Source organism: Papio anubis, chromosome 9 (assembly GCF_008728515.1).
Source record: "Papio anubis isolate 15944 chromosome 9, Panubis1.0, whole genome shotgun sequence".
NCBI lineage: Eukaryota > Metazoa > Chordata > Mammalia > Primates > Cercopithecidae > Papio > Papio anubis.
Genome location: NC_044984.1, coordinates 25,443,431 through 25,468,358, shown reverse-complemented (window position 1 = coordinate 25,468,358; position 24,928 = coordinate 25,443,431). Strand labels below are relative to the sequence as shown.

Genomic DNA, 24,928 nt, shown 5'->3' with positions numbered 1-24,928 from the left:
TCTGCAAGTAATGCTGGTCACAGCCTCTTCTGTCCATTGTGGATTTTGAATCAAGCCTTCAAGCAGCCTTAGGTGCTTCCCAGGGAAGCAGAAACTGACAACCATGATACCAAGATGGTCCAAAGTAACTTTCCAGGCAAGGTCATAGAAGTAGATCTAGGGTGATATCTTCCTAAATGACTAGTACATGATGTTATCATTAGATGGGGGGGAGAAAAAAATACCTCCTTATCCCATAGAGGGTTATCATTCAGTTATCTGAAAGAGGCAGTATTTATTCTGAACAGCTTCAACTACATTATAATCTATAATCTGACTGGCGAATCAAATATAAAAGACTCGTTATTAAAAAATTGTTTTTGTATGTTTTGAAGGGAGATGAGGATAGAAGAAGGACAGCATTTGGCACCTGAAGTTGAGGGGAGGGTGGGTGGTTTATGGTGTCACTGACTAGTTTAAAGAGTGGTTACACCAGAGAAGGCTACCAGTACAGATGGTGAGCAGAAGGCCTTGCAGTCTTGCTGACTTGGCAACTTCACCGAGGATGGACCTCCTTAAACTTCAGTGGGATAGGGATAAATAGAAGGCACGCACCAAGCTATTTTAATCATGCAGCTGCAGATGTAGGCAGCTCTACATTGTAGGATTTGGAAAATTCTATTTTTAAAAGCATGATTGCCCTTGGTTAAATTAAGGAGCTGGATTCCCATTAATTAGTGCCAGTATTTACTTATTTATTGAGATGGGTCTCACTCTATTGCCCAGGCTGGAGTGATTAGCACAATCATAGCTCACTACAGCCTCAAACTCTTGGCCCAAATGGTCCTCCTGCCTCAGTTTCCTGAATTGCTAGGGCTATAGGTGAGTCCACCATGCCCAACTAATAAATGTTTTTTATATTTTTTATTTTTTATAGAGACAGAGTCTTTCTGTGTGGCCCAGGCTAACCTCAAACTCTTGGCCTCAAGCAGTCCTCCCACCTTGGCCTCCCAAAGTATGGGGGTTATAGGCATGAGTCATCATACCTACCCAGTGCTAAAATTTAGTTTACCGTATAGTTCACATAATATTACGTTCTTATATCATTTTTTACTATTGATATAAAAGTTTCCTTACCTGATGAAAAAAAAAAAAGAAAGAAACTATCTTTAGAACCAATATTCACTCTTTGTGTCTCTGCTTAGAACCCTGATGCCCACCCAGTTTCTAGACTCTTCTTGCTCTCTTGTTTTTGAACCTACTGTTTTATGTTATGGTATATACTATGCAATTAAAAATATAACTACCTCTAAAATCACTGAACTAAGCTGTTTCCCATATTCTGTTAGGGGGAATACATCTAAGTTCTCCAGATGATAGGAAGCAGTTACAATAAAGTGCAAGGACGTTTGGAGCACCGTATTTAGTTTTCATCACTATTGTCAAAAGGATCATTTGGAGATGTGCTACGAGCCTGACACTGTTCTAAGTGTCACACTTTTTTCTTTTTTCTGGACCCATTCATCTCTGGGATGCTGCATAAGTCATACTTCTACATTTTGCACTTTTCTAATATTTTGTCATTAGAATAAATTCAAGGTTTTGTAGATTAGACCAGTGATGTAGGGCTAAAGTTTATAGAATGTAAAGCATTGTATAAGACATAAAGAATACAGCCAATTTCAGCTCTTTCAGAAGGAAAACTTTTGCAGCACCTTTATTTAGACCATTTTGGCATCAGAATTAGAAAACAAAACCTAATTGTAGTTATATAGTTTACATATTTCTTAAATTACCTTGATCACTGCTTTGGAATCATCCAGATGTTCCATGGGTTTTTGTTCAATTTAATTAAATTGAATTATTTTCTGAAATTAAAAGGGGTTGTTTATTGAATTTTCCAATGTTGCTGCCTTTTGTTGACTGCTAGCAGTTTTAAATCAAAATCACTATTTTTCATAATTCCCACACATACAGAGTTTAGCATTGTATATATCTTCGCCTGGGCTGAACTAAAGAGCATAACTTTTTGTCATGTAGTACATTTTACCTAAGATTACTTTTGTTAAAACAAGACAGTTGCTTTTTCTTCAGATTATTGCTTGAAAAACAGGCTTAAGGATATCTACCAAAGCTTCACCTGCCTTTGTAACAGTTTTCTTTAAAGTTGACATATGTCAAAAATATCTTTTTTCTAACTAAAGAGCTTTGTCAATCTTTAGAGCTGGTAATATCTTAATCCTGGTTTGTGGTACAAGTGTGTGTGTGTTTGTGTGTATGTTTTAGTATTTCTTCTCTTACAGAAAAAAATGAAATGGCCTTTTAAAAATCCAGCCTTCACCTTTGTGATCAGAAAAAGAAAATGTAATTATATTTCTAGCTTTTGCAGTTTCTACTTCTCATCAATAAATTATTTTTGCTATCAAATGGAAAATCTATTTGTTTCATACTCTGACCTCTAGCCTCTTTTCATCTAAATAGTTTTCATTCATCTTAGCCACTGGGTTGTGTTTTCTCTTCTACATTGGTTTTACTTTCATATGTAGTTTAACACTTTCTCCTATAATTTTTTTTTTTTTTGAGACAGAGTCTTGCTCTGTTACCCAGGCTGCAGTGCAGTGGTGTGATCTCGGCTCACTGCCACCTCTGCCCCTCAGTTTCAAGCGTTTCTCCTGCCTCAGCCTCCTGAGTAGCTGGGATTACAGGCACCACACATCACCACACCCAGCTAATTTTTGTATTTTTAGTAGAGATGGGATTTCACTATGTTGGCCAGGCTGGTCTCGAACTCCTGACCTTGTGATCCACCCGCCTTGGCCTCCCAAAGTGCTGGGATTACAGCTGTGAGCCACCGCACCCGGCCTCTCCTATAATTTTCAAGATTCACTTCATGGTTAATGTCTTGCAGGTAATATCCTGCATTCTTTTCTCTCTTTTATTTCCCCGGAGTGGTGGTTGGACTGCTTTCATTTCTGTCTAAATATTCATTATGATAGCTAGGCGATACAGCTCTGGAGTCTAACTTAGTGATGTTTTGAAGGCTTTCAGTGTTTGGATCTTTTACTTTTTGCAGTTCCAATTCTAGTGAGTATGAGTGACAAGTGGTCAGCAAGGTAGAAGCTAAGAGATGAGAAAGAGTCATTAAAGGGTAGAACCTGCTGTTGTACTAGAAACAGGGATGAAACAGGGAGATGAGGAAGAGGAGATGGAATTTTTGATTTTATGCATCAAAAATTTTGTTCTCTGAGACACAGTAGGGAAGATAGACAGGTTTGTGGATATCACTGGAAATTTTTGGATGGAAAAGAGAAAGTGTCCATGTAAAGGAATTTCTGTCTGCTCAGTAAAATGGGAGGAGGAGGTCACTTGTTAAAGTGAAGTTGAGACTGGGAACCTCGGGACAATATTTGCCAGAAAAGAAGCAAAAGAAAAATATAAAGCTGAGTGAGGAGTGTGCTGGCTCAACGTGGATTAAGTCACTCTGCTGCTTGAAGCCTTTCATCAGAACTGTCTGATTAACAAGGAAAGCAGTTTTTTTCTTTCTTGATGTTTATTAATTTTGTGATTTGTCCTGGAGCACAGTAGGAGAAGCAACTTGGGACGAATGAATTGTATCAATTGGCTTCCTGTATCTTTGTAACTTTCTCCTGAGCTTAAACTAGGGTCCCCTTTCACGGCCAGTGCCTAACACCATCATTATGGTCAGGAGTTTTGGACCCATGTTGAACTTGACATTCCTTCCAAGTGCAATTTTGCATGGATTGTAAATGAGGGAGGCCATCAGACCACACTCTGATTGCCCAGTCTTTGCAATGGACCCTGTCAGTTCTTGCCGGTTTCCGTATAACTAGTATGCTTGTTCTTGCTGCAGTACCTTTGGCTAGACATCCTTTATGCCTAACTAGACAGTTTTCATCCTTGTAGACCTTGCCGTACACTTGACCTCCTTTGTAACACTTGTATAAAGCTGCAGCTGTTCTCTTTCTATCTCTCTCTGAATAGTGAATTCTGCCCAGTTCCAATCCTTATTGATATATTTCTCCCTCTTTTCTTAGGTAGACTGTAATTTTCTGGTGAGAAGGACCATATCTTCTATGCATCTCTTTTAGATCCGTTCACCGTAGTCTAGTACCAGGTGTGCATGACATCTTCACAAATGTTCAGAATGGAATTGTCACTGGTGTTTGATTTTCATAAGGTGACGCCAGTAGTTGATGTTTCAAATATGTCCACTCCCCATATTTGTGATGCTACAGATAATAGTTATTATAATTAAGTATTTTTGGTGTTTCAGGTTTCCTTCATAAACTTCATTAATTTGATAATTTAAACATTTTATTTTAATTTGCTTTTTGTTTTTCTTTCTTCATTTTCATGGTTCTGTATGTTGGCCCTGAGTCGTGACTCTTTAGGATGCCGTGGTGACCAGTCAGAGCATTGTTGCGTTAAGTTGTTCCTTGCTCCCTTCTCTGTGATGTGCTCAGCTATGATCATCTGCTCCGTCACTCTTTTTTTCTTGCAGTTCATTCCTAGTGATTAAATTATATCTTTTATGCCCTGTATTTTCAGTGTTTCTTCTCATATAGGCAATATAAAGCCACAGCATGTCTGAGGTATATATGTCTCTTATGGATATGCACTAAAAATGTGTATGAAAACTTTACAGTTTAACTCATAATTCTAGGACATTCCAGTTAACTTGTCATTGTGTTCTCACTGGGTAGTGGTAATTTGCATGGCTCAGTCAAGCCAAGGAACATTTTGTGCGATAAAAAAGTACAAAAGAACCATTTAAGTTGAATAATAGATTTATTACAAAATAATTACAAAATATATTTATTATTTAATACAAAAGAAATAAATTTACCACAAAGCTACAAATGGCGTAAAAGTACATATTTGTGTTCCTTTTAGGAATCGAACATTTTAAGTCCAGTGCAGGATGGAACAAAGAAACCTCAGATTGACAGCAACAAGAGCAATAACTACCGGATTGTAAAGGAGGTCAGCAGATACAAAATATTCTTATATAGGTTTATATTTGCATGCCAAATAAGTTTTGCTTATAGATTATACTTAATATTGTTATTTGTTATATTTGATGCTTTCCCTCTTCTTTTTAAAGATTTTGATTAGGCTAAGTAAACTCTGTGTACAGAATAAAAAGTGTCGGATTCAACATCAACGATTACTGAAAAATATGGGGGCACATTCAGTGGTGTTAGATCTTCTCCAGATACCCTACGAAAAGGTTAGTCCTGGTTATTTTTTGTTCTTTAGCTTGTTATTTTGATACAGTTTAAAATGTTTCACAGAGTTCCAAGAAATTTTTTCTTTCTTAATTATTTTAGAATAAATCACCCACCAGGTGCCTCATCACCCCTGAGCCCTTTTGTGTATGTTTCTGACAAACAAGGGTACACTACCACATCACCACACTAGAGCCTTCCAAATCAGGAAAGAGCATGGTTTACACATGCTTTACACATGCTAGTCCCTACACACTACTCAGGTTTCTCCCTTTGTCCCAATTGTTTTCGGCTTGAAAAAAAGATCAACTTCAGAATCACGCGCTGTTCGGTTGTCATGTTTATTTAAATCTCTTCATGTGGGAACTCCCATAACATTGACACTCTTAAAAATAGCCAGTTATTTTGAAGGATGTGCCGTAATGTGGATCATCTGATATTTCCTCCTGATTAACACAATTACGCATATTTGGCAGGAACATAACAGGAGTAATGCTAAGTTCGTCTCATTGCTTCCTATTAGTTGGTGCACAATTTTGATTTGTCCCATGACTGATGATGTTCACTTTGATCAATTGATTGAGGTTGTGTCTGCCAGGCTTCTCTGATTTTCCCTTTGTAATTCCTTTGTAATTAATAAGTATTTTGTGGAGCAGTTCTGTGAAACTAATACCCCATTCTTCATGAAACTTTCAACGTATTCATTTACTGTGTTTATTTTTATCAGTATGGGTTTGTATATGTTCATTTTATTCCATAGGTTTATAAAGGGTTCTATCATTATTTATTTTAATTTCCAAAATGTCTCAGATTTGGCCAGTGGAGTTCCTTTGAGCTAGATTATCTGTCTTCTAATATACCCCCACCATTCTTTGAGTACTTCCTTGCTTTCTGGCACAATAAAATGTTCCAGGCTCATCTTGTGTTTTTCTTGCTTCAACTCTAGAATCAGCCATTTCTTTAAGAAGCCCCATTTCTGTTTGGTGGGGAATGGTATTTAGGAGCAAAGTTCTGAGAACTGAGTGGGCTTATTGCTTTGGGGTGTTGTCTCCATAGCCTCTCTAAATAGGCAAAGCTAGGGAATATGCATATGGGTGGGTGCATGTATAAATTGATTTAATATTAACATAAAATTCCACTCAAAACATGAGTCCATCTGAATTTCTAACGGTGACCACATGACAAATGGTACAGTCAACTACACGGGAAATTTTAGGTAGTTTCACTGATATTGTCACAAGACCACTTTTAAGAAGACAGATTTGTTTCTCTGTGAATTTTAAGACTTAAGTTTCTTGTTAAGATTCTTATAACCAAATGATAGTAGCTTAGTATAGGACTTTGGAAAATGGCAACGAATAAGGGATATTCGTTATTAAGAGTGTTAAGAAACAGGGGGACAAAAAGGAGGAGAAAATAGAAGAGAAAGCAAAGAGGAAAAGAAAAATAAATAGTTGGAAATAAGAGACAAGGTAAATAGCAAGAGGAAGGGACAGAGAGATTGGAGAGAGGAAGAACTGAGATGAGTGAGTAATAAATATGTATACAGAGATGACTGACAGAGTGGAGGAAGAGAGGAAGTTTGAATGGAGAGGAAACGGAGTGAGAGCAGAGCAGGAGAATAGGGGATGGGAGAAGAAGAAATAATAGATGGGACAAGAGGAGAAGAAGAGAGGAGATGAAATAGACATGGGAGAAAGAGTAGGAAGGAAGATGTATGAGAAAGAGAGAGAAATGGAGTAGGGAAAGAGAGACAAAGAAGAAAAGAAGCAAAATGATGGAGATATATAGACATACTGCAAAATGAGACATTTAAAGGAAGGGAAGAATTATGGGGACTGGGGAGTACAGCAGAGAAGGGAGGAGAAACAGAGAAGGATAGGGACAGAGAGGAAAGGAGGACAGAGGGAGTGTGGGAATGAAGCAGAGGAGGAAAATGTGGCTATGTACAGAGATGGGGAAACGTGAACAATTGGAAAGATTGGGGAGAAAGAGAAGGGCTGTGAAATGAAGGGGGCATTGGAAGAGTAGAGAAGAATAGAATCAGGAGGAATAACAGAGAAGGTGAGAAAGATTTAGAGAACAGAGAAGAGGGACAGGAGGGGAAACTGGGAGAGGTGTGAAACATAAAGGACACAGAGAAACGAGAGCAAAGATGGGCAGAGAGAAAAATGGTATGTGGGTGAAAGGACAGATTTTTGCATAACATTTGCAGTCTTCTATGTTTGTTTCTATCATGTGCTATTCTTTAACTTACAGAACGATGAAAAGATGAACGAAGTAATGAATCTAGCCCATACGTTTCTGCAGAATTTCTGTCGAGGAAATCCACAGAATCAAGTTCTTCTTCATAAACATCTGAATTTGTTTTTAACTCCAGGTGTAAGTATTTTAGTGGCTTCTAATATTTCTAGTAAAGTGTGCATCAAACTTGTCTTAGTAACATTCTTGAAGAGAATTTTGTTACACTTCATTGCTGCATTTTTTTTTCCTTGTGGAAATTCTCTCTCCAAAAGCAAGTATCTTTTTTTTTTTTTTTCCATTAAGGAAACTTTTAAAGAAACTTGAAAAATTGCACAAGTTTTACGTGCAAATGACAACATCTTTTATATGTATATAGTTAAATGTTAGGAAAAAGATATGGTAGAACAAAGAACTAACTCACAATACCCTGAGTAACGTAAATATGGAAAACTCAGAGGTGGAGTTTGCCCTTGTCTGTAAAATGTGTTTGAGCAGATTTTATGGAAGACCTAACTTTGAATTCATAATTAATCTCGAGAATACTGTTGCCAGTATGTTGCACTTTATGATAATAAGCTCCTTTCTCCAACTAAATTCCTCTGTGAACTCAGTTTTCTTTTAATGGTTAATGATCTCATTGCATTTTTTGAAAGACTTGCACAGAAAATTCACTGTGGCTTCGTATAAAATATAAAACTGATCACAAGCGGGGCAATTAGTCTAAGTACTGTAGAATAGAAAATTGATCTTGTCAGAATTACAAGGGCACGTTCCTCTGTGTTTAGCTCCTTGAAGCAGAAACCATGCGGCACATCTTCATGAACAATTACCATCTGTGCAACGAAATTAGCGAGAGAGTTGTACAGCACTTTGTGCACTGCATTGAGACACATGGCCGCCACGTGGAGTACCTGAGGTTTTTGCAAACAATTGTGAAAGCAGATGGTAAATATGTGAAGAAATGCCAGGATATGGTAATGACAGAGGTATGTTCTCAGTTTGCCTTTTATCAGCTTCACATAAACAGTATGTTCAAATATGTATTTTCTATTAGAGTGAAAAAACCCCCAACCGCATAGGTTTGAGAAGTTATTTAATTTAATCATGACTACTCAAGTGCAAATATATTTTGCTTTAATCTAGTGAAGCAACATATCTTAAGTTGGTTTTATGATTTTTCTAATATTTTTCTTTTTGACCTATAAAAAATTTATGTATTTTAAATAATGGGTAAAATCCTATGAAATGTTATCGATTGTTTGGAATGAAAGTGACACAATTTTATATTTTTGAGTTTCCAATGATATAAGACAGACAGATTGAACTGTGCTTTTCCGGTGCCTTTATTGCTCTGTTTCTGAAATATAGAATGGGTGTTCTCTGCTACTATTTGCAGAAAGGTTTGAAGAGAATCAAACTAAGTAATACAAACTACCCAACAGTGATTTTTTTTTTTTTTTACAACATGCGGAAACTTATTATTTAGAGTAAGTTGTAAATTTCAGCAAATGAATAGATGAAGGCACTTCATCTATTTATTTGCCTTTTTCATTTTTATGTTTGATGTTGAGTGATATTTATGTAATGAGTAAGTTACTAGGAAGCAAGTATGATACATTGGAGAAGTAGCAGCTTAAAGAGCCCGTTGATTAAATCACCACTCTGTGACCAAATGGTTCTCTAGTGGCCCATATGGACTAAGGGAGCTTCCACCTATGACTACCAAATAGTTACATGGTAGATTTTTATTGGTTTCTGGGCATTTTCATTAGTATATACCTTAAATTGGGGAATGGAGGAAATTTCCATAATGCTTCAAGGAGTCCCTCCTGCCACTTAGAAATCTTAAAATTAATTTAGCTTAAAGCCTTGAATTTTTAAGTGTAAATTATTATTATTAAACATTTTAAGGAACATTTTAAGCTTGTAAAATGCACCTTCTCTGCATTTACCTTCACATTAGCTTCTCTGCATTTACCTTCTCTGCATTTACCTTCACATTAGCTCTTCATTGTCTGGAAATGTGAGAACTAACTGGATTTTGTGTTATGATCAGCAAGGAAAGAATTAGAATGGGGAAGCAGCAAACAGTGAAACCATCCCTGTGACACTGTTGGGTGAAGTGTTTCTGTGCACAAAGAAGTATTTGTAATATTATATTATGTTCATATGTAATACATATTTTTGATAGATATACATTCTCTTTCAACAAAACTTTCAAAGTAAGCCAACTAATTGGCTTATAGATTTAAATATGTTGTCACTTTAAATATAATACATAGAGAAAAAGTTGTATATCCTTAGTTACCTAACAACATGTCTCACACTGGGGTTAGAAAATTGGTACTGATAATAGACAATAAGATATTATGGAGTTTGAGCAATAAAACTGCCATCTGATGGAATTTTCTACTAAAATTATATAAACAAAATATGAAGGAAAATTTATGTCCTAAAAGCCCCTACCTATTCATATCTTTGTTTCTCTTGGTTTTTTGGTCTTAGTTTTCTACTTATTTCTCTTGTCTCTGCTTTTACCTTCATTCTCTACTGATGCCTTCTTATGACACATAGAATTTTGTAGATTTTGTAGAGCTGTAATTAGCTTGATGTACTTGCTTATGTAGTCACTATTGCAATTGATAAGGATATTTTACTCTGCTTTAGTAAAAGTATGAGATTTCTTGTGCTTTGGCCATAGTCTCCCGGCCAAAAAAAGGTAGAGGAAAATAACTATTTTTTTACAGGTTTAATTTGAGTGTGATGAACAATTTACTATCATCCATATTGTTTCATTCTTGCCCCATCTGCTGCTTCCATATCACCCCAACTGATTTTGATAGCATTCATAGCTGGTTCCTTGGCATGGGACCATAATCTTTTCACCACCCTCCCCCAGCTTAGCTCTGCTTTTGCCATATTATATATGTTTTTACAAAGAGATACATGTGTTTCCAGATATATCAAGCCTTTGGAATTAACTGCAAGGATAAATGTTTGGACTGCTCTGTAGACTCTCGTATTATCTTTTCAGTTGATAAATGGGGGTGAAGACGTGCTGATATTTTACAATGATAGAGCGTCATTTCCAATCCTTCTCCATATGATGTGTTCAGAGAGAGACCGAGGGGATGAGAGTGGCCCCTTAGCCTACCACATCACCCTGGTGGAGCTGCTGGCAGCATGCACAGAGGGGAAAAATGTCTACACTGAAATCAAGTGTAATTCCCTTCTCCCGCTGGATGACATAGTGAGGGTGGTGACCCATGATGACTGCATCCCTGAGGTAAGCCTGGCAAGAGCTTGGCAGCTCTAATAGAATCATTATTAATTTTTAAAGTTTATGTAGGTGCCAGAAGTCCCCCATACTAATATTTATAATGAGATCATATATTTAGTCAGGGAATTGTATTTAACTATAGAATTTGGAAAATGTAAAGCAGCATAAAAGGTCTGCTTTTTAATAAGAAGTTCTAAAAGAAGTTCTGAAAGATGATAAACTTTTTTTGTTGTTTTTTTTGAGACAGAGTTTTGCTCTGTTGCCCAGGCTGGAGTGCAAAGGCAAGATCTCGACTCACTGCGACCTCTGCCTCCTGGGTTCAAGCGATTCTCCTGCCTCAGCCTCCTGAGTGGCTGGGATTACAGGCATGTGCCACCACACCCAGCTAATTTTTGTATTTTTAGTAGAGACGGGGTTTCACCATGTTGCCCAGGCTGGTCTCGAACTCCTGACCTCAGGTGATGCACCCACCTCGGCCGCCCAAAGTGTTGGATTTACCGGCATGAGCCACCGCAGCCAGCCTATGAGAAACTTTTAAGACGTATAGCCACTGCTCGTTTAGTGGAAGCTACTAGACAGCTCTCTTAAAATTCTAAACATGGCAATATGATCAAACTGAAAGGTTTACTTGAACCTTTAGTATGTACTTGAGCATAAAACAGGTGTTTCAAAAATGATTCATAATCATTGATTGGAGAGGCTAGGATAGTGCTGCAGGATCACATAAAAGACTCTGCAGGTTTACCTGGTTTTATGGAATAGATGCATTCTTGAAAATATGCACACACAGTTTGCTTTATTCCCACATCATTTACCCTCTGTCCTGGTTTGACTCTGATGATAGAAAAAGCCTCAGTAGCAGCTGGTTGTCTGCCAATAGGCTTCTATTAATGAGGCATCCAGCAATGTACATTGCAATAATTTCTTTCTTTTCTACTGTTGTATGTTGTTCCAAAGCTTATAAATGTGTGATACCCTGAAAAAGATATGGAGTCAAACATTTAAAATCACAGTAACTTAAAAAGGTGTCAGATGAGGTTAACGGAAATTCCCTACTTTTAGATAATCGTATGGTAGTGATGGACTTGAAAGCATATTTTTATGAAATTTTGTGGAATTGTCGACATGTCACTCCAAGAGTACTTCATGCCTGATTGGTCTGAAATAAGATGACAAAGAGGGGAAGTCTAGTCTAATGATGAAATCCCTGGGTTCTGTCCTTACTTGAGAGCCTGATTCTGGGTATATTTCTTCCTACATGTAGTTCCCTCTGACACTACCACTCTTACCTCTTACATTCATCTAAGTAACTCCTCCTTATCCTTTAGATCTTGATTCAAGCCTTACTTCTCCAGGGAAGACTTCCTTGGCCTCCCTTAGTAGAGTCTGTAAGAATATATAATTTGAAATTTGACATTTCCATTTTATTAGTTAGCAAAGACCTGTAAGCCTCATGCCCATGCCCAAGATTGTAAGCTCTATGAGAATAACAACAACTGGATCTGTTTCTTTTCACTGTTTTATTGTTGGAGCCAGAGCCTACACTCAATAAATAAGTTTTGAATGAATGCACAAAAGAATTACAGAATATTTTATCCTGGATACATTACATTCTAGTTGTGTGGCTGACTCCAACAGGTTTCTTAACCTTTTTAATCTTAAATTCCTACAATTTTAAGGTGGAATAATTGTCGTATATACCTGATAGGATTGTTGGAGGATTAAAGTAAATAATTCATACAAGATGCTGAGGGTATTTGGCACATAGGAAACACTGAGTACATTTTAGCTGCTGTCATGATAGGTGTGAGAATGCACTGAGTGGCCCGCGTCTCTGTACCCTGTGGCCATCCTTGAGACAGGCACTCTGCCATTGACGGTTTGTTTAGAATCAGTGAGGTACAGAGAAGCACCAAGGGCATGAAAGCTGTCCCAAATTTTTTATGGTTCCAATTTGGATTCCATGAGTCCCTGAAATTGTTCATATGATTTTTTATGTATTTGTATTTTTCCAGAGACATTTATAGCATTCATCAGATTTTTATAATGAAGGAAACAAAAAAAATGCAAAACAAAAATTCCTGTCCTATGTACTTTAGAAATGGGGTATGTTAGTGAAATTCATCCCAATCCTTTATGAAGAATTTCACTAATTCTGGAAAGGAATTTTACTACATCTGTATCTTAAAATAGTATACATTTTTGGGGATAAACTGTGAGCTTATTTCTTCTCAGAAAAAAGTCATTTAAATATTTTTGAATGGTAATGAAGTATTATTTGGTCAAAATATTTTAATGTTTTATTAGGACTCTCTTGGTTACAAGTGACAGAAACCTAATGTAAACTAGTTTAAATAAAAAAAGGGAATTTTACTGGCTCCAGTATGTAGGAATTTGAAGGATGGTTGTTCAGATGGATCCAGAGGTTGAAAGAGTGTCAGAATTTATTCTATTTCTCATCCCTTTTTCCTTCATCTTTCTGCCTCATTCTCTTCTGGGTGTAATTTTCCTCTACATACCTGAAGAAGATGGTTTTTTGAAGTTAAGTTTACCTTGTTTCATTTTAGCAATGAGAGAAAAAAGAGAGTTATTGAGAAGAAGGAAGAGGAGGAGGAAGAGGGCGGGGACTCATGTATTTAGTCAAGTAATTGTGTTTATGTAATTTGGGAAACTTAAAAGAGCATAAAAGCTCTACTTTTTAATAAATTCTGTAATAAGTTCTGAAAGATGACAAACTTTTAAGAACTATAGCCACTGCTAGTTTAGTGGAAGCTACTACACAACTCTTAAATTCTAAACATGGCATTGTTATCAAAGTGAAATTTTAGTTGAACTTTAAGTATGTTCTTGAGCATAAAACAGGTACTCAAGATGGGGAAGGGATTGGGGGGACAGGGAAGGAGAGGGGAAGAAGAAAGAAAGGGAAAGAGAGAGGAAGGAGGGGTTGCTTTTGACTCCTAGAATCTCAAATATGAGGCTTGTTTTGCGTAAAGTTCTTTCTCACGACAATTGTTGGGCCCAGGGGGATGGAGTACTTGGCCCCATGTTTTCACCCCTAGGTCAGTGAACTCTTAGCAAAAGAAGAGAAATGGGAATGCTTTCTGGATAGACAAAACTATGCTATGATCTTCCATGAAAACTAACAGATTTTATATTAACCTTTCATAATTGATATTTCAAAGTCATCAATAAAAAAAACTAACTTTCTTTTGTATTTGAAACTTGCACAGGTTAAAATTGCTTATGTGAACTTTGTTAATCACTGTTATGTTGACACTGAAGTGGAAATGAAAGAAATCTATACAAGTAACCACATTTGGAAATTATTTGAGAACTTCTTGGTGGATATGGCAAGGGTAAGTTAGATTTTGACCACTGAAGGACGTCAATAGATATTTTGACTCAATAGTATCTGGATGAAGACTTGCAGTTAAATTCACTACCTTTTGATTTAATGCATTCATTCATAAAGTTGTGAATAAATTTCAGAAGATCGTGAATGAGATTTAATGAGTTAATATATACACAGAATGCTTAGTACATTGTAGATAGCAGCAGATAAAGTTTTCATTTTCACCTTTATGAGTGACTGTATTTGTCTGTTATGAAACGGAATCTTAGTGGCCTTCTTATATTGGTTAGAGAAGATATTTGGCAGAGGTCAATTTGCATTTAATCTCTTATTCTAAGTGCAATTACAAAGCACAGATAAGAGACCTGAAGAGGTCTTGACTACTGCTTTCAGGCAGATAGGTACTTGACCAGCCAACTAAGGACTTAGCCTTGCTCACTGTTGACAATTCAAAATCTTCTTTAGAAGTGTACTCCAGTAATTTAATCATCTGGCATTTTCACTCATGTCCACCAAATTATATTCTGCTTGTTGCTGTTTGTTTTATTGGGGGCTGTTGGGGAGGACATGTGGAGCTGGTTGGCATTTTCTAGATACTGCCTGGCATATGTTTTTGCTCTGTTAATATTGAGTAAATGAATGAATGAAGAAATATAAGAAAGAAGGAATCTCTTTGATGGACAACACAATTTTCTTTAGCACATCTTAGCCTTTTTTTATGCATACTGAATTATCACAACAGCCAGGGTCTAAAAAAAATCTCTGATTTTCCCTTTAAAGAAGTTATGGGACTTGATGTTCAAATAAGGTTTCACTAAAGAAAACGGTGTATAGATAACTCCTTAGACCTATTATGAATGATGGTGGCCAGACTCAGCCCCTTTGGCCTTCCAACATTCCTGAGTGCTGGTTGCTTTGTATAGGCCTTATATCGATGTATTTGGAGGAGAAAGATTAGTGAAGTCCATATTTTCATTGTATTAATTACAAGAACAGATGCTGTTATCTATTAGCTCACTGCCTCTCTACACCTTTTTCTGAAAGGAGGGATGACAAGACATGTGAGAGCACCCTTGGATAATACAGTGAATCGTGTGTTATTCCAGACCATGGACTCTTTTTATTTAGCCAAGGTTTCCAAGTGAAATGTGCTTAGTTTACTTTTGGTGTGGTGCAGTGTGGTGAGTGAGGTAGTTCTTGTTTTACTTCATTTCCATACAGCTAAAAACTGCTTATTGCCTATCTCAGGTAAATATGCACCTGTAGAGAAATCCTCCTGTTTTATGCAGCATTTAATGTAGTACTCATATATGTCCCCACTGACCTTGTGAAAACCTTGATTCTGACCAGCTGTAGTATCTCCAGAGACCTTGAAGTAATGAGTGACTTCCATGCCAATGACTGAGCTTTAAAACTGCACGTGCAGGAGAATATTAAAGAGATTATAGACTGATTTGCAGAGTTGCACAGTGCTACTGACTAAAGATAAGCTTGAAACAGATCAAGGTCACATTGTAGGCAGCATGAGCTTTAAAGCTGAAAGGATTTTTATTTTTTAAACCAAAGAAAGCCAATGATAACTTCCATTGATAATGCTACCTGGGAAATACTGTTTTCACTGATATATGTGCCAGGCAAAGGTGTACAAATTTACATTCTTTTTTTTGAAAACAAAACAAAACACATATAGCAACAATTTTAACTATCGCTTAATTAGATAATTAATGTTATTATATTAAAGCTCTAGGGGAATTTCAATATCTTCTTGATCTATTTATTCTTTATGTCTAACCACAATAACTTAGCTATACTGCAAAAGGGTTTTTAAAAATATTTCCCTCTTGTTTATATTTTAAAACAGCAGCTCTCTAATCCCTTCACCAGGGTTGACAGGAATCGCCTTGCCTTTTTCAGGGAAGGAAATAGGAACCTGACTTTTTCGTGTCTGGGATTTTTCTCTCTCCCCATGAAGAAAGATCAGAGTCACCACAAACTTTCAAATTCAGGTTATAAAACTAAGTGTGGTTAAATGAGTAGAATGTGGCCTTCTAGGTAAATTTTCAGTTCAGTTGGGCAGTTTTTAAGCTTTAGTGAGCATCAGGCTTAGCTGAAGGGCTTTGTAAAATACAGATTGCTGGGCCTTGTCCCCAGAGTTTCTGATTTCCATACATGAGAGACTTTGCATTTTTAACAAATTCCTAGGTGATGCTGCAGATGCTGGTCCAGGGACCACACTTTGAAAATCACTGTAGTAGATAGAGCCTGGTAGCTAAGAGTAGGAATTTCAAAGGATTTAGCCAGACCAGAGTTCAAGTCTAGACTCTGCCTCTCAGTAGCTCAGTTTATCTTGGGCAAAGTACTTAACCCCTCTGGGCCCTGAGTTTCCTGATTTGTAAAATGAATACAATAAGTTCACAGTCCCCATAGGATTAGTGGGAGAATCTAATGAGATAATGTGTATAAAATTCTTAACACGTATTAGCATCAGTAAGAGAATTGGTAACATGAGCCATATCATTGTATCCAGAGGACCATTCAGCATAGGCAAAAACTGGAAATTGTGTCCATAAAGCTGGACATCCCCAACAGTAGTTGACATAAATAGCCACGTATGAGATAAACCAAATCCAGGTGTTCCAACAAAGTTATGAAATCCTGAAAGAACTGATTTATATCCGTGAGAGATGATGAAGGTAATCTGGAGGAAAGGAATTTCGTAAGTTGAACCTAAAGAATCATAGCATCTTAGGGTTGGAAGAGACTAGTAGTCAAATTTATACCCAGTTCATAGTCTTCGGCACTTACTTAAATATCTGACTAACAACGATCTTACTACTTTTTTCTTTTTCTTTTTAATTTTTGTGAATAAATACTAGCTATATATATTTATGAGGTACAGGAGATATCTTTATACTGCCATATAATGTGTAATGAACACATCAAGGTAAATGGGATGTCCATCACCTGAAGCATTTATCCTTTCTTTGTGTTACAAATAGCCCAATTATATTTCTTTAGTTATTTTAAAATATACAAGAAATTATTCTTGACTGTAGTCACTCTGTTGTGCTATCAAATATTAGATTTTATTCATTCTTTTCAACTATATGTTTGTACCCATTAAGCATCCCCACTTCCCCTCTGCTCCACTACCCTTCCTAGCCTCTGGTAACCACCCTTTTATTCTCTATCTACATGAATTTAATTGTTGCAATTTTTTAGTGCCCACAAATAAGTGAGAACATGCAAAATTTGTCTTTGTGTGCCTGGCTTATTTCACTTAACATAATGACCTCCAGTTCCATCCCTGTTGTTGCAGATAACTGGATCTCATTCTTTTTTAATGGCTGAATAGTACTCCACTGTGTATATACCACATTTTCTTTATCCATTCATCTGTTGATAGGCACTTAGGTTGCTTCCAAATTTTGGCTATTGTGAGCCATGCTGCAGCAAACACGGGAGTGCAGATATCTCTTCAATGTACAATTTCCTTTCTTGTGGGAATATATCCAGAAGTGAGATTGTTGGATCATATGGTAGCTCTATTTTTAGATTTTTTTTTTTTTTTTTTTTTTTTTGAGATAGAGTCTGGTTCTGTCACCCAGGCTGGAGTACTGTGGTGTGATCTCAGCTCACTGCAACTTCCACCTCCGGGGTTTAACCATCTCCCGCCTCAGCCACCCAAGTAGCTGGGACTACAGGTGTACACCACCATGCCTGGCTAATTTTCGTATTTTTTTTTTTTAGTAGAGATGGGGTTTCACCATGTTGGCCAGGCTGGTCTTGAACTCCTGACCTCAAGTGATCCACCCATCTTGGCCTCCCAAAGTGCTGGGATTACAGGCATGAGCCTCTGCACCTGGCTATTTTTAGTTTTTTGAGGAACCTCCAAAATGTTCTCCCTAGTGATTGTACAAATTTACATTCCCACCAATGGTGTACGAGGGTTTCCATTTCTCTACGTGCTCTTCAGCATTTGTCATTGCCTCTGTTTTGGATAAAAGCCACTGTAACTGGGGTGAGATGATATCTCATTGTAGTTTCGATTTGCATTTCTCTTGTGATCAGTGATGTTGAGCACTTCTTCATATACCTGTTTGCCATTTATATGTCATCTTTTGAGAAATGTCTATTCAGATCTTTGCCCATTTTTAAATCGGATTATTCTATTTTTTTCCTACAGAGTTGTTTGAGCTCTTAATAGATTCTGGTTATTAATCCCTTGTCAGATGGATAGTTTGCAAATATTTTCTCCCATTCTGTGGATTATCTCTTCACTTTGTTGATTGTTTCCTTTGCTGCACAAAAAGCTTTTTCTTTTCCTTCCTTCCTTCCTTCCTTCCTTCCTTTCTTTCTTTTTCTTTCTTTCTTTCTTTCTTTCTTTCTTTTTTTTTTTTTTTTTTTGGAGATGGGGTCTCACTCACCCAGGCTGGAGTGCAGTGGTGCTACCTCAGGTCACTGCAACACCTGCCTCCTGGGTTCCAGTGATTCTCCTGCCTCAGCCTCCCGAGTAGCTGGGACTACAGGCACCCACCACCATGCCCAGCTAATTTTTGTTATTTTAGTAGAGATGAGGCTTTACCATATTGGCCAGGCTGGTCTCAAACTCCTGACCTCAAGTGATCTGCCCACCTTGGCTTCCCAAAGTGCTGGGATTACAGGCGTGAGCCACTGTGCCCGACCTGAAGCCTTTTAACTTAATGTCATCCCATTTGTCCATTTTTGCTTTGGTTTCCTGTGCTTGTTGGGTGTTACTCTAGAAATTTTTGCCCAGACCAATGTCCTGGACAGGTTCCCTGATGTTTTCTTGTAGTAGTTTCAAGGTTTGAGATCTTAGATTTAAGTCTTTAATCCATTTGGATTCGATTTTTGTATATCATGAGAGATAGGGATATAGTTTCATTTCTTCTGCTTATGGATATTTGGTTTTCCTAGCACTATTTATTGAAGAGACTCTCTTTTTCCCAGTGTATGTTTTTGGCACCTTTGTGGAAAATGAGTTCATTGTAGGTGTGTGGATTTGTTTCTGAGTCCTCTCTTCTGTTCTTTTGGTGTATGTGTGTTTTTATGCCAGAACCATGCTGTCAAATTTTTCCATATTACAATTTTTACCTAGTTATTTTTTCTCCAGCAACACAAAATAATTCAGTTAAAGATGTGTTTACTATAAACACCTCCTCACTATTCTTGCTAGTGACCTATTTTGAAACGACAAAATTATATAACTTGAAGAAAATGAAGATCATCTTAGTCGGTCTCATAATTTTGCCTGTGGCTTCTACAGAGAGAATTTTCTGGTTGACTCTCCTAGCTAGTTATAGAGTGGGAGGGCTGCTCTAGCATCATCCAGTGCTTTTCCCCAACAGCTGGTCAAGTATTTTATGATAGCCGTCATGTCTCCCATCATTTTCTCCATTTCTTTCAGTGATTCCTCTTCTGATACAGTTTCCGGGATTCTAGTTTCAACATACTTTTGAGATCTCTCTAGTTTCTGTGTTTTGTTGAAAGGTATGACTTTCAGGATGGAACCCAGTACTTCAGGCAGCAGATGACTCAGCACAGTTTAGTAGACATTTGGAGAAATATATATATATATATATTTTTTGAGACAGAGTTTCACTGTTTCACCCAGGCTGGAGTGCAGTGGGGTGTTCTCAGCTCACTGCAACCTCTGTCTTCCAGTTTCAAGTGATTCTCCTGCCTCAGCCTCCTGAGTAGCTGGGATTATAGGCGCCCACCACCACGCCCGACTAATTTTTCTATTTTTAGTAGAGACGGGGTTTCACCATGTTGGCCAGGCTGGTCTCAAGCTCCTGACCTCGTGATCTGCCCGCCTTAGCCTCCCAAAGTGCTGGGATTCCATATGTGAGCCACTGCACCTGAACTGACAATATTTTTTAAAATGCAGATGAAATAGTAATGAAATTACTAATAGTAATGAAATTGGCACTCATACCACCTTCCACCATTCTTCTCTTGTTTTTCTGGAGTCAGCACTACCAGGGTCTTTTTGTCTGTCCTTAAGTACGGCTGTCTAAAGTCACCTTTTTTAGTGTTTTTCATTTTCCTATTGGCATTTCTTTGTCTCTTATCTTGTTAAGACCCATACAAGAAAATCTTTCCCAAAAGATTATTTTTAATAAACTGGTGCTAGGTTGTTTCACATTCTCATTCCATTCTAATATCCTGACAGAGACAGTATCCATGTGCTGTAAGCACACCAGATCTAGGCAGGCAGCAATGCTATTAGACCCATGGAAAGTTGTTACACTGTCTTTCAGAGCATTTAATGACAGCCCACTTTTATCTATGTTCCAGTGCAGCTAAAACTGGTGTTTGTAGCGCAGAAAAGCTTTTCTTTGGCTTTATAACTGATTGTTGTTGATAGTCAGGGGATTTGAGTCATTATTAGAAGGCACATAAAGAGGGTAGACTATGATCAATGTTAGCCTCAGACTATATTTTTTTCTTTGAAGATGTTTCCAATTTTGCTATCAATGTCAGGATCCTGTGAGGACCAACAGTACTCTAAGTGATATACTGGCAGAATGAAATTAGACCGAGAAATAATTTAGGAGGCTCACCTAACTCTCTGTCATGTCAGTGTCCCATTAGTCACTGGTTAACAAGACAAACTTGTGTATTTCACTTTCAGGTAGATAACTTGAGCCATTTTTTTGGATATAATTGGTTTTATTATTCTACATATTTAATTGTTAACAACTCTTATATTGAGTCAAGTTTTTACTTAAAATTTTTGCTCCCTTAACTTACCAAATAAATATGTAGGAGGTTGGAGTAAAGATATAAGTTATATGTACATTGAAACACACTTTCCTAGTTCTTTAATTTGGTGACATTAAGTCAATTAAAAAAAATAATTTTCTTGAATTTTTTAAGTCGAATGAGCTATTAAAAAATCTCATTTGAAAGGGCTCATTTTATATGGTCTTCTAACAAACATTTCAGGGAAGTGAAGAAGTATATTCTATAACTTACATAAGGCTTATACAAGGCTTCTTCCCTTGGACCCCAGGATGTCAATTCCATTCTATTTGCCACCCACCACACTGTCCACTCCTCAGTCTCTTGTCTGTTTTCTCTGCATCTTCCCAACTTCTAAATATTGGAGTGTGCCAGACTCAGACTTTGGAACAGATCCCTTCTCTGTCTATAGTCACTGTTTGCTAATCTCATTTACTCACAACTTTCTATGCTTCTCCTGATGTCTAGTTTCACATATTTAACTGTCTACATGACACCTCCACTTGGCTGTCTAACCTCAAACTCTTTATTCATTCCCATGCCCCACTCTAAAATAATCCCTTTTCAAGACTGTGGCATCTCTATAAATGGCAATTCTATTACTCACTGTAGGCATTCAGGCAAACCATTTTGGTGCCATCTGTAAATCTCATTTTCTTCTACCCAAAATCCAGTCCTTCCACAAATTCTGCAAGTTCTAATCATAAAATATTGCACATTTGACTACTCCTGAACACTCCCATCACAACTACCCTACCCCAAGGCACCATTCTCTCTCATTTGGATGATTGCAATAGCTTCAAACCTGTTTCCAAGCTTCTGCTCTTGTCCTTCTCTCTGTCTATCCTTTATCTAGCAGCCATCATGATTGAAGGAAGAGGAAGAGGAGGGAGGAGGTGGAGGAGATGGAGGAGAAGGGGGTGAAGGGGAAAGAGAGGGAGAAGAAGGAGGAGATGATTGTCGCTCCTCTGCTCAGATTCCTCCAGTGACTTCCTGTCTTGCTCAGAGTAAACCCCTGTGTGACTTAGCCTCCACCCTATGACCACCCTTCTTCCCCTTGTCCTCTTATTCTCCCCCTAGCTAGCTCTCTGTTCCATCCTGTGGTCTCCTTGCTTCCTTGCTGCTCCTCAGGTATGCCGAATGCATTCCTATCTCAGCAACTGTACATTTCCCTGGGATGCTGGACTCCCCAGTATCTGCATAACTTCTTCCTTGTCTCTTAGGTTCTTCCTTCAAAGTCACTCCTTCAGAGAGGGCTTTGCCAACCACCCTGTATAAAGTAACTGCCTCTTTTCTCTATCCTCCATACACTTGCTTCATTTTTCTCCATAGAACTTAATACCACCTGACATTTACATATATATATTTATTTGTATTTGTTTCAGTAGAAACAAATGAAAGACAGGAATTTTATCTCCGTTCACTGCTGCATACCTGATCTAGAACAATGTCTCACACATACTAGATACTCAATAAATATTTGTGAAATAAATAAATAAATGTCATATGAAGCTAAAAATATTTAAAAAGTGGATTTGAAAACAAAGAAAATGTGGTCTGAACATAGAATTAAGTAGGCAAATCAATGAAATGAAATGAATAGCCAGAAATAGCCTTTTACATATATATTAATATATAATAAATTATCACCTATTAGTGGAAAGGGATTGGATATTTCTAGGGATTGGTGAACTTTTTCTGTAAACAGCAAAATAGTAAATATTTCAACTTTGTAGACTACTGTTGCCACTATTATGACAATTACTATAGAGAAAGGGGTCCCAGGCAGTACAAACATGAATGGATCTGGCTAAATTTGATGCATGCGCTGTGTTTGCCCACCCTTGGATTATTAGTAGTAGAAACTCCATTAGAATAGCGGTTTTTATATATTTTGTTTACTGATGGATCTCAAGTATGTAGAATAGTCTTGGCATGGAATGGACACTCAATAAAAATTGTTGATTTGAAGTAAAAATGACTGTTGATGACACTAGCTATTTAGGGTGAAATGAACTCACATAATAGCAATAATTGAAATGGATTTCATAGCTAAATAGAAAAAAACCTGAACCAGTAAAAATGGATGGAAATGTAGATAATATTTATCTGTCTTTAGATGAAAGCAATAGATGAAATTAGCTAAGGAAAATCATAGCCATTTCATTGTTTGAAAATTTAATGCTTAAGTACATAAAAACATCACAAATAAAAATTAAAAATATCCTCACATTTGTAAACCCAGTGTTTTGGGAGGCCCAGTTCAGGGATTGCTTAAGGCCAGAAGCTCGAGACTCAGCTTAGGTAATATAGAGCGAGCCTGTCTCTACAAAAAAAATAAGCTAGGCATGGTGGTATATGCCTGTAGTCCCAGCTACTAGGGAGGCTGAGGGGGGAGGATCCCCTGAGTCCAGGAGTTTGAGACTATAGAGAGCTGAGATCATGCCCCTGCACTCCAGCCTGGGCAACAGAGCAAGACCCTGTCTCTAAAAATAAATGAATAAATAAAGTAAAACACATCAAAATGTAAATAGCTATGATACAGTTTTAAAAAGGGCAATAACCATCACATGAAGAACTTACATATATTTATAAGAAAAACTCTTAACAATTTAATAGAAAAATGGGAAAAACAAAGCATTTGTGATTTATAGAACAGGAAATACAAGTAGTAAATCTCTGAAAAATGTTCAAATATTAATAACTTTTAAAACAACACACAAAAAAAATAAGATCCAAATTTCTTTTTTTAATTATTATGCTTTAAGTTCTAGGGTATATGTGCACAATTTCAACCATCTAAGTTGCAAGCTTGGAAAGAGCATATTAAATGTCGGTGATGGTTCAGGGTATGTATTTGCATACCCTGCTGATGAGAGTATAGTTTCATGCAGCCTTTGTAAAAAGCATTTAGAAAAACTCTTCATACTTTTCTAATATGTCAAGTAATTTACCCTCCAAAAATCTGTCCTTGGGAAATAATTAGAAATGCTATAAAGGATCAGGGGCAGTGGCTCAGACCTGTAATCCCAGTACTTTGGGAGGCTGAGGCAGCTGGATTGCTTGAGCCCAGGAGCTTGAGACCAGCCTGGACAACATGGTGAAACCCCCTCTCTACGAAACAAATATAAAAATTAGCCGGGTGTTGTGGCATGTGCCTGTAGTCCCAGCTACTTGGAGAGCTGAGGTAGGAGGATCCCTTGAATCTGGGAGGCAGAGGTTGCAGTGGGCCGATGGCATCACTGCACTCCAACCTGGGAGACAGAGTGAGACTCTGTCTCAAAAAAACAAAAACAAAAACAAATGCTACAAGGGATTTATGGTCAAAGAAGCTCAACATACTTTTATGATAATATACAGTAGGAAATAGCTTAAATATTTAATATTTGAGAAATGGTTAAGTTATGATATATCTATATGGTGGATGTTAGAGTCACTGAGATTATTTTTAAAGAATTTTTAATAATGTGAGAAATACTTAAGCATGAAGTATAAAAGGGAAGATGTGAAGCAGATAATCTAGAATGATTTCAATTATGTAAAATATAATTGGCAGACCAAAAAGATTAGAAGAAAAAATTCCAACATGTTAATCATAGTCTTATCTGAATTATAGGATTATAGATAATTTTCATTTTTGCATTTTATGTCTTCTGTATTTTCAGAGTTCCTACAATTAATATGTATTGCTGTTATGAAAATGTTGTCTGTTTAAAAAAAGAATTTAGAATTCTAAGAAAGCAATTTGAGTGTATGAGCTGATGATTCACATAAAAAGGAGATATAGAAAGCAAATGCTTGGAAAAGTTTTGGCCTCACAAGTAACGGAATGCAAATTAAAATAAATATGAGATATCCCCTCAGATATTTAGAGGAACACTTTTCCTGTCTATGTAAAACACTAAAGTGATCTTAGGAGTTGTATTCCTTATGATCAAAAGAATGCGACTGGCTGTAGAGCTGCCCTGCCCTGTGAGGTAGCCGCTTGCCAACTGTGGCTATTTAAATGTAAATTTTAATTCAGATAAATAAAATGTAGAAATTCAGTTCCTCAGT

At 37.1% G+C, this 24,928-nt stretch overlaps 1 protein-coding gene across 3 annotated transcripts in view; it reads left to right on the top strand.

Annotated features, from left to right (window-relative positions):
* Positions 1-24,928, top strand: part of ITPR2 (inositol 1,4,5-trisphosphate receptor type 2) — a 491,137-nt gene that overhangs the window by 216,627 nt on the left and 249,582 nt on the right. For all 3 annotated transcript variants that reach the window (XM_009180421.4, XM_021923257.2, XM_009180422.4), the window contains 6 exons: positions 4,894-4,983; positions 5,105-5,230; positions 7,488-7,610; positions 8,258-8,458; positions 10,507-10,758; positions 13,983-14,108. In XM_009180421.4, the coding sequence (XP_009178685.1) occupies positions 4,894-4,983; positions 5,105-5,230; positions 7,488-7,610; positions 8,258-8,458; positions 10,507-10,758; positions 13,983-14,108 (918 nt within the window). The remainder of the gene's footprint in view (positions 1-4,893; positions 4,984-5,104; positions 5,231-7,487; positions 7,611-8,257; positions 8,459-10,506; positions 10,759-13,982; positions 14,109-24,928) is intronic.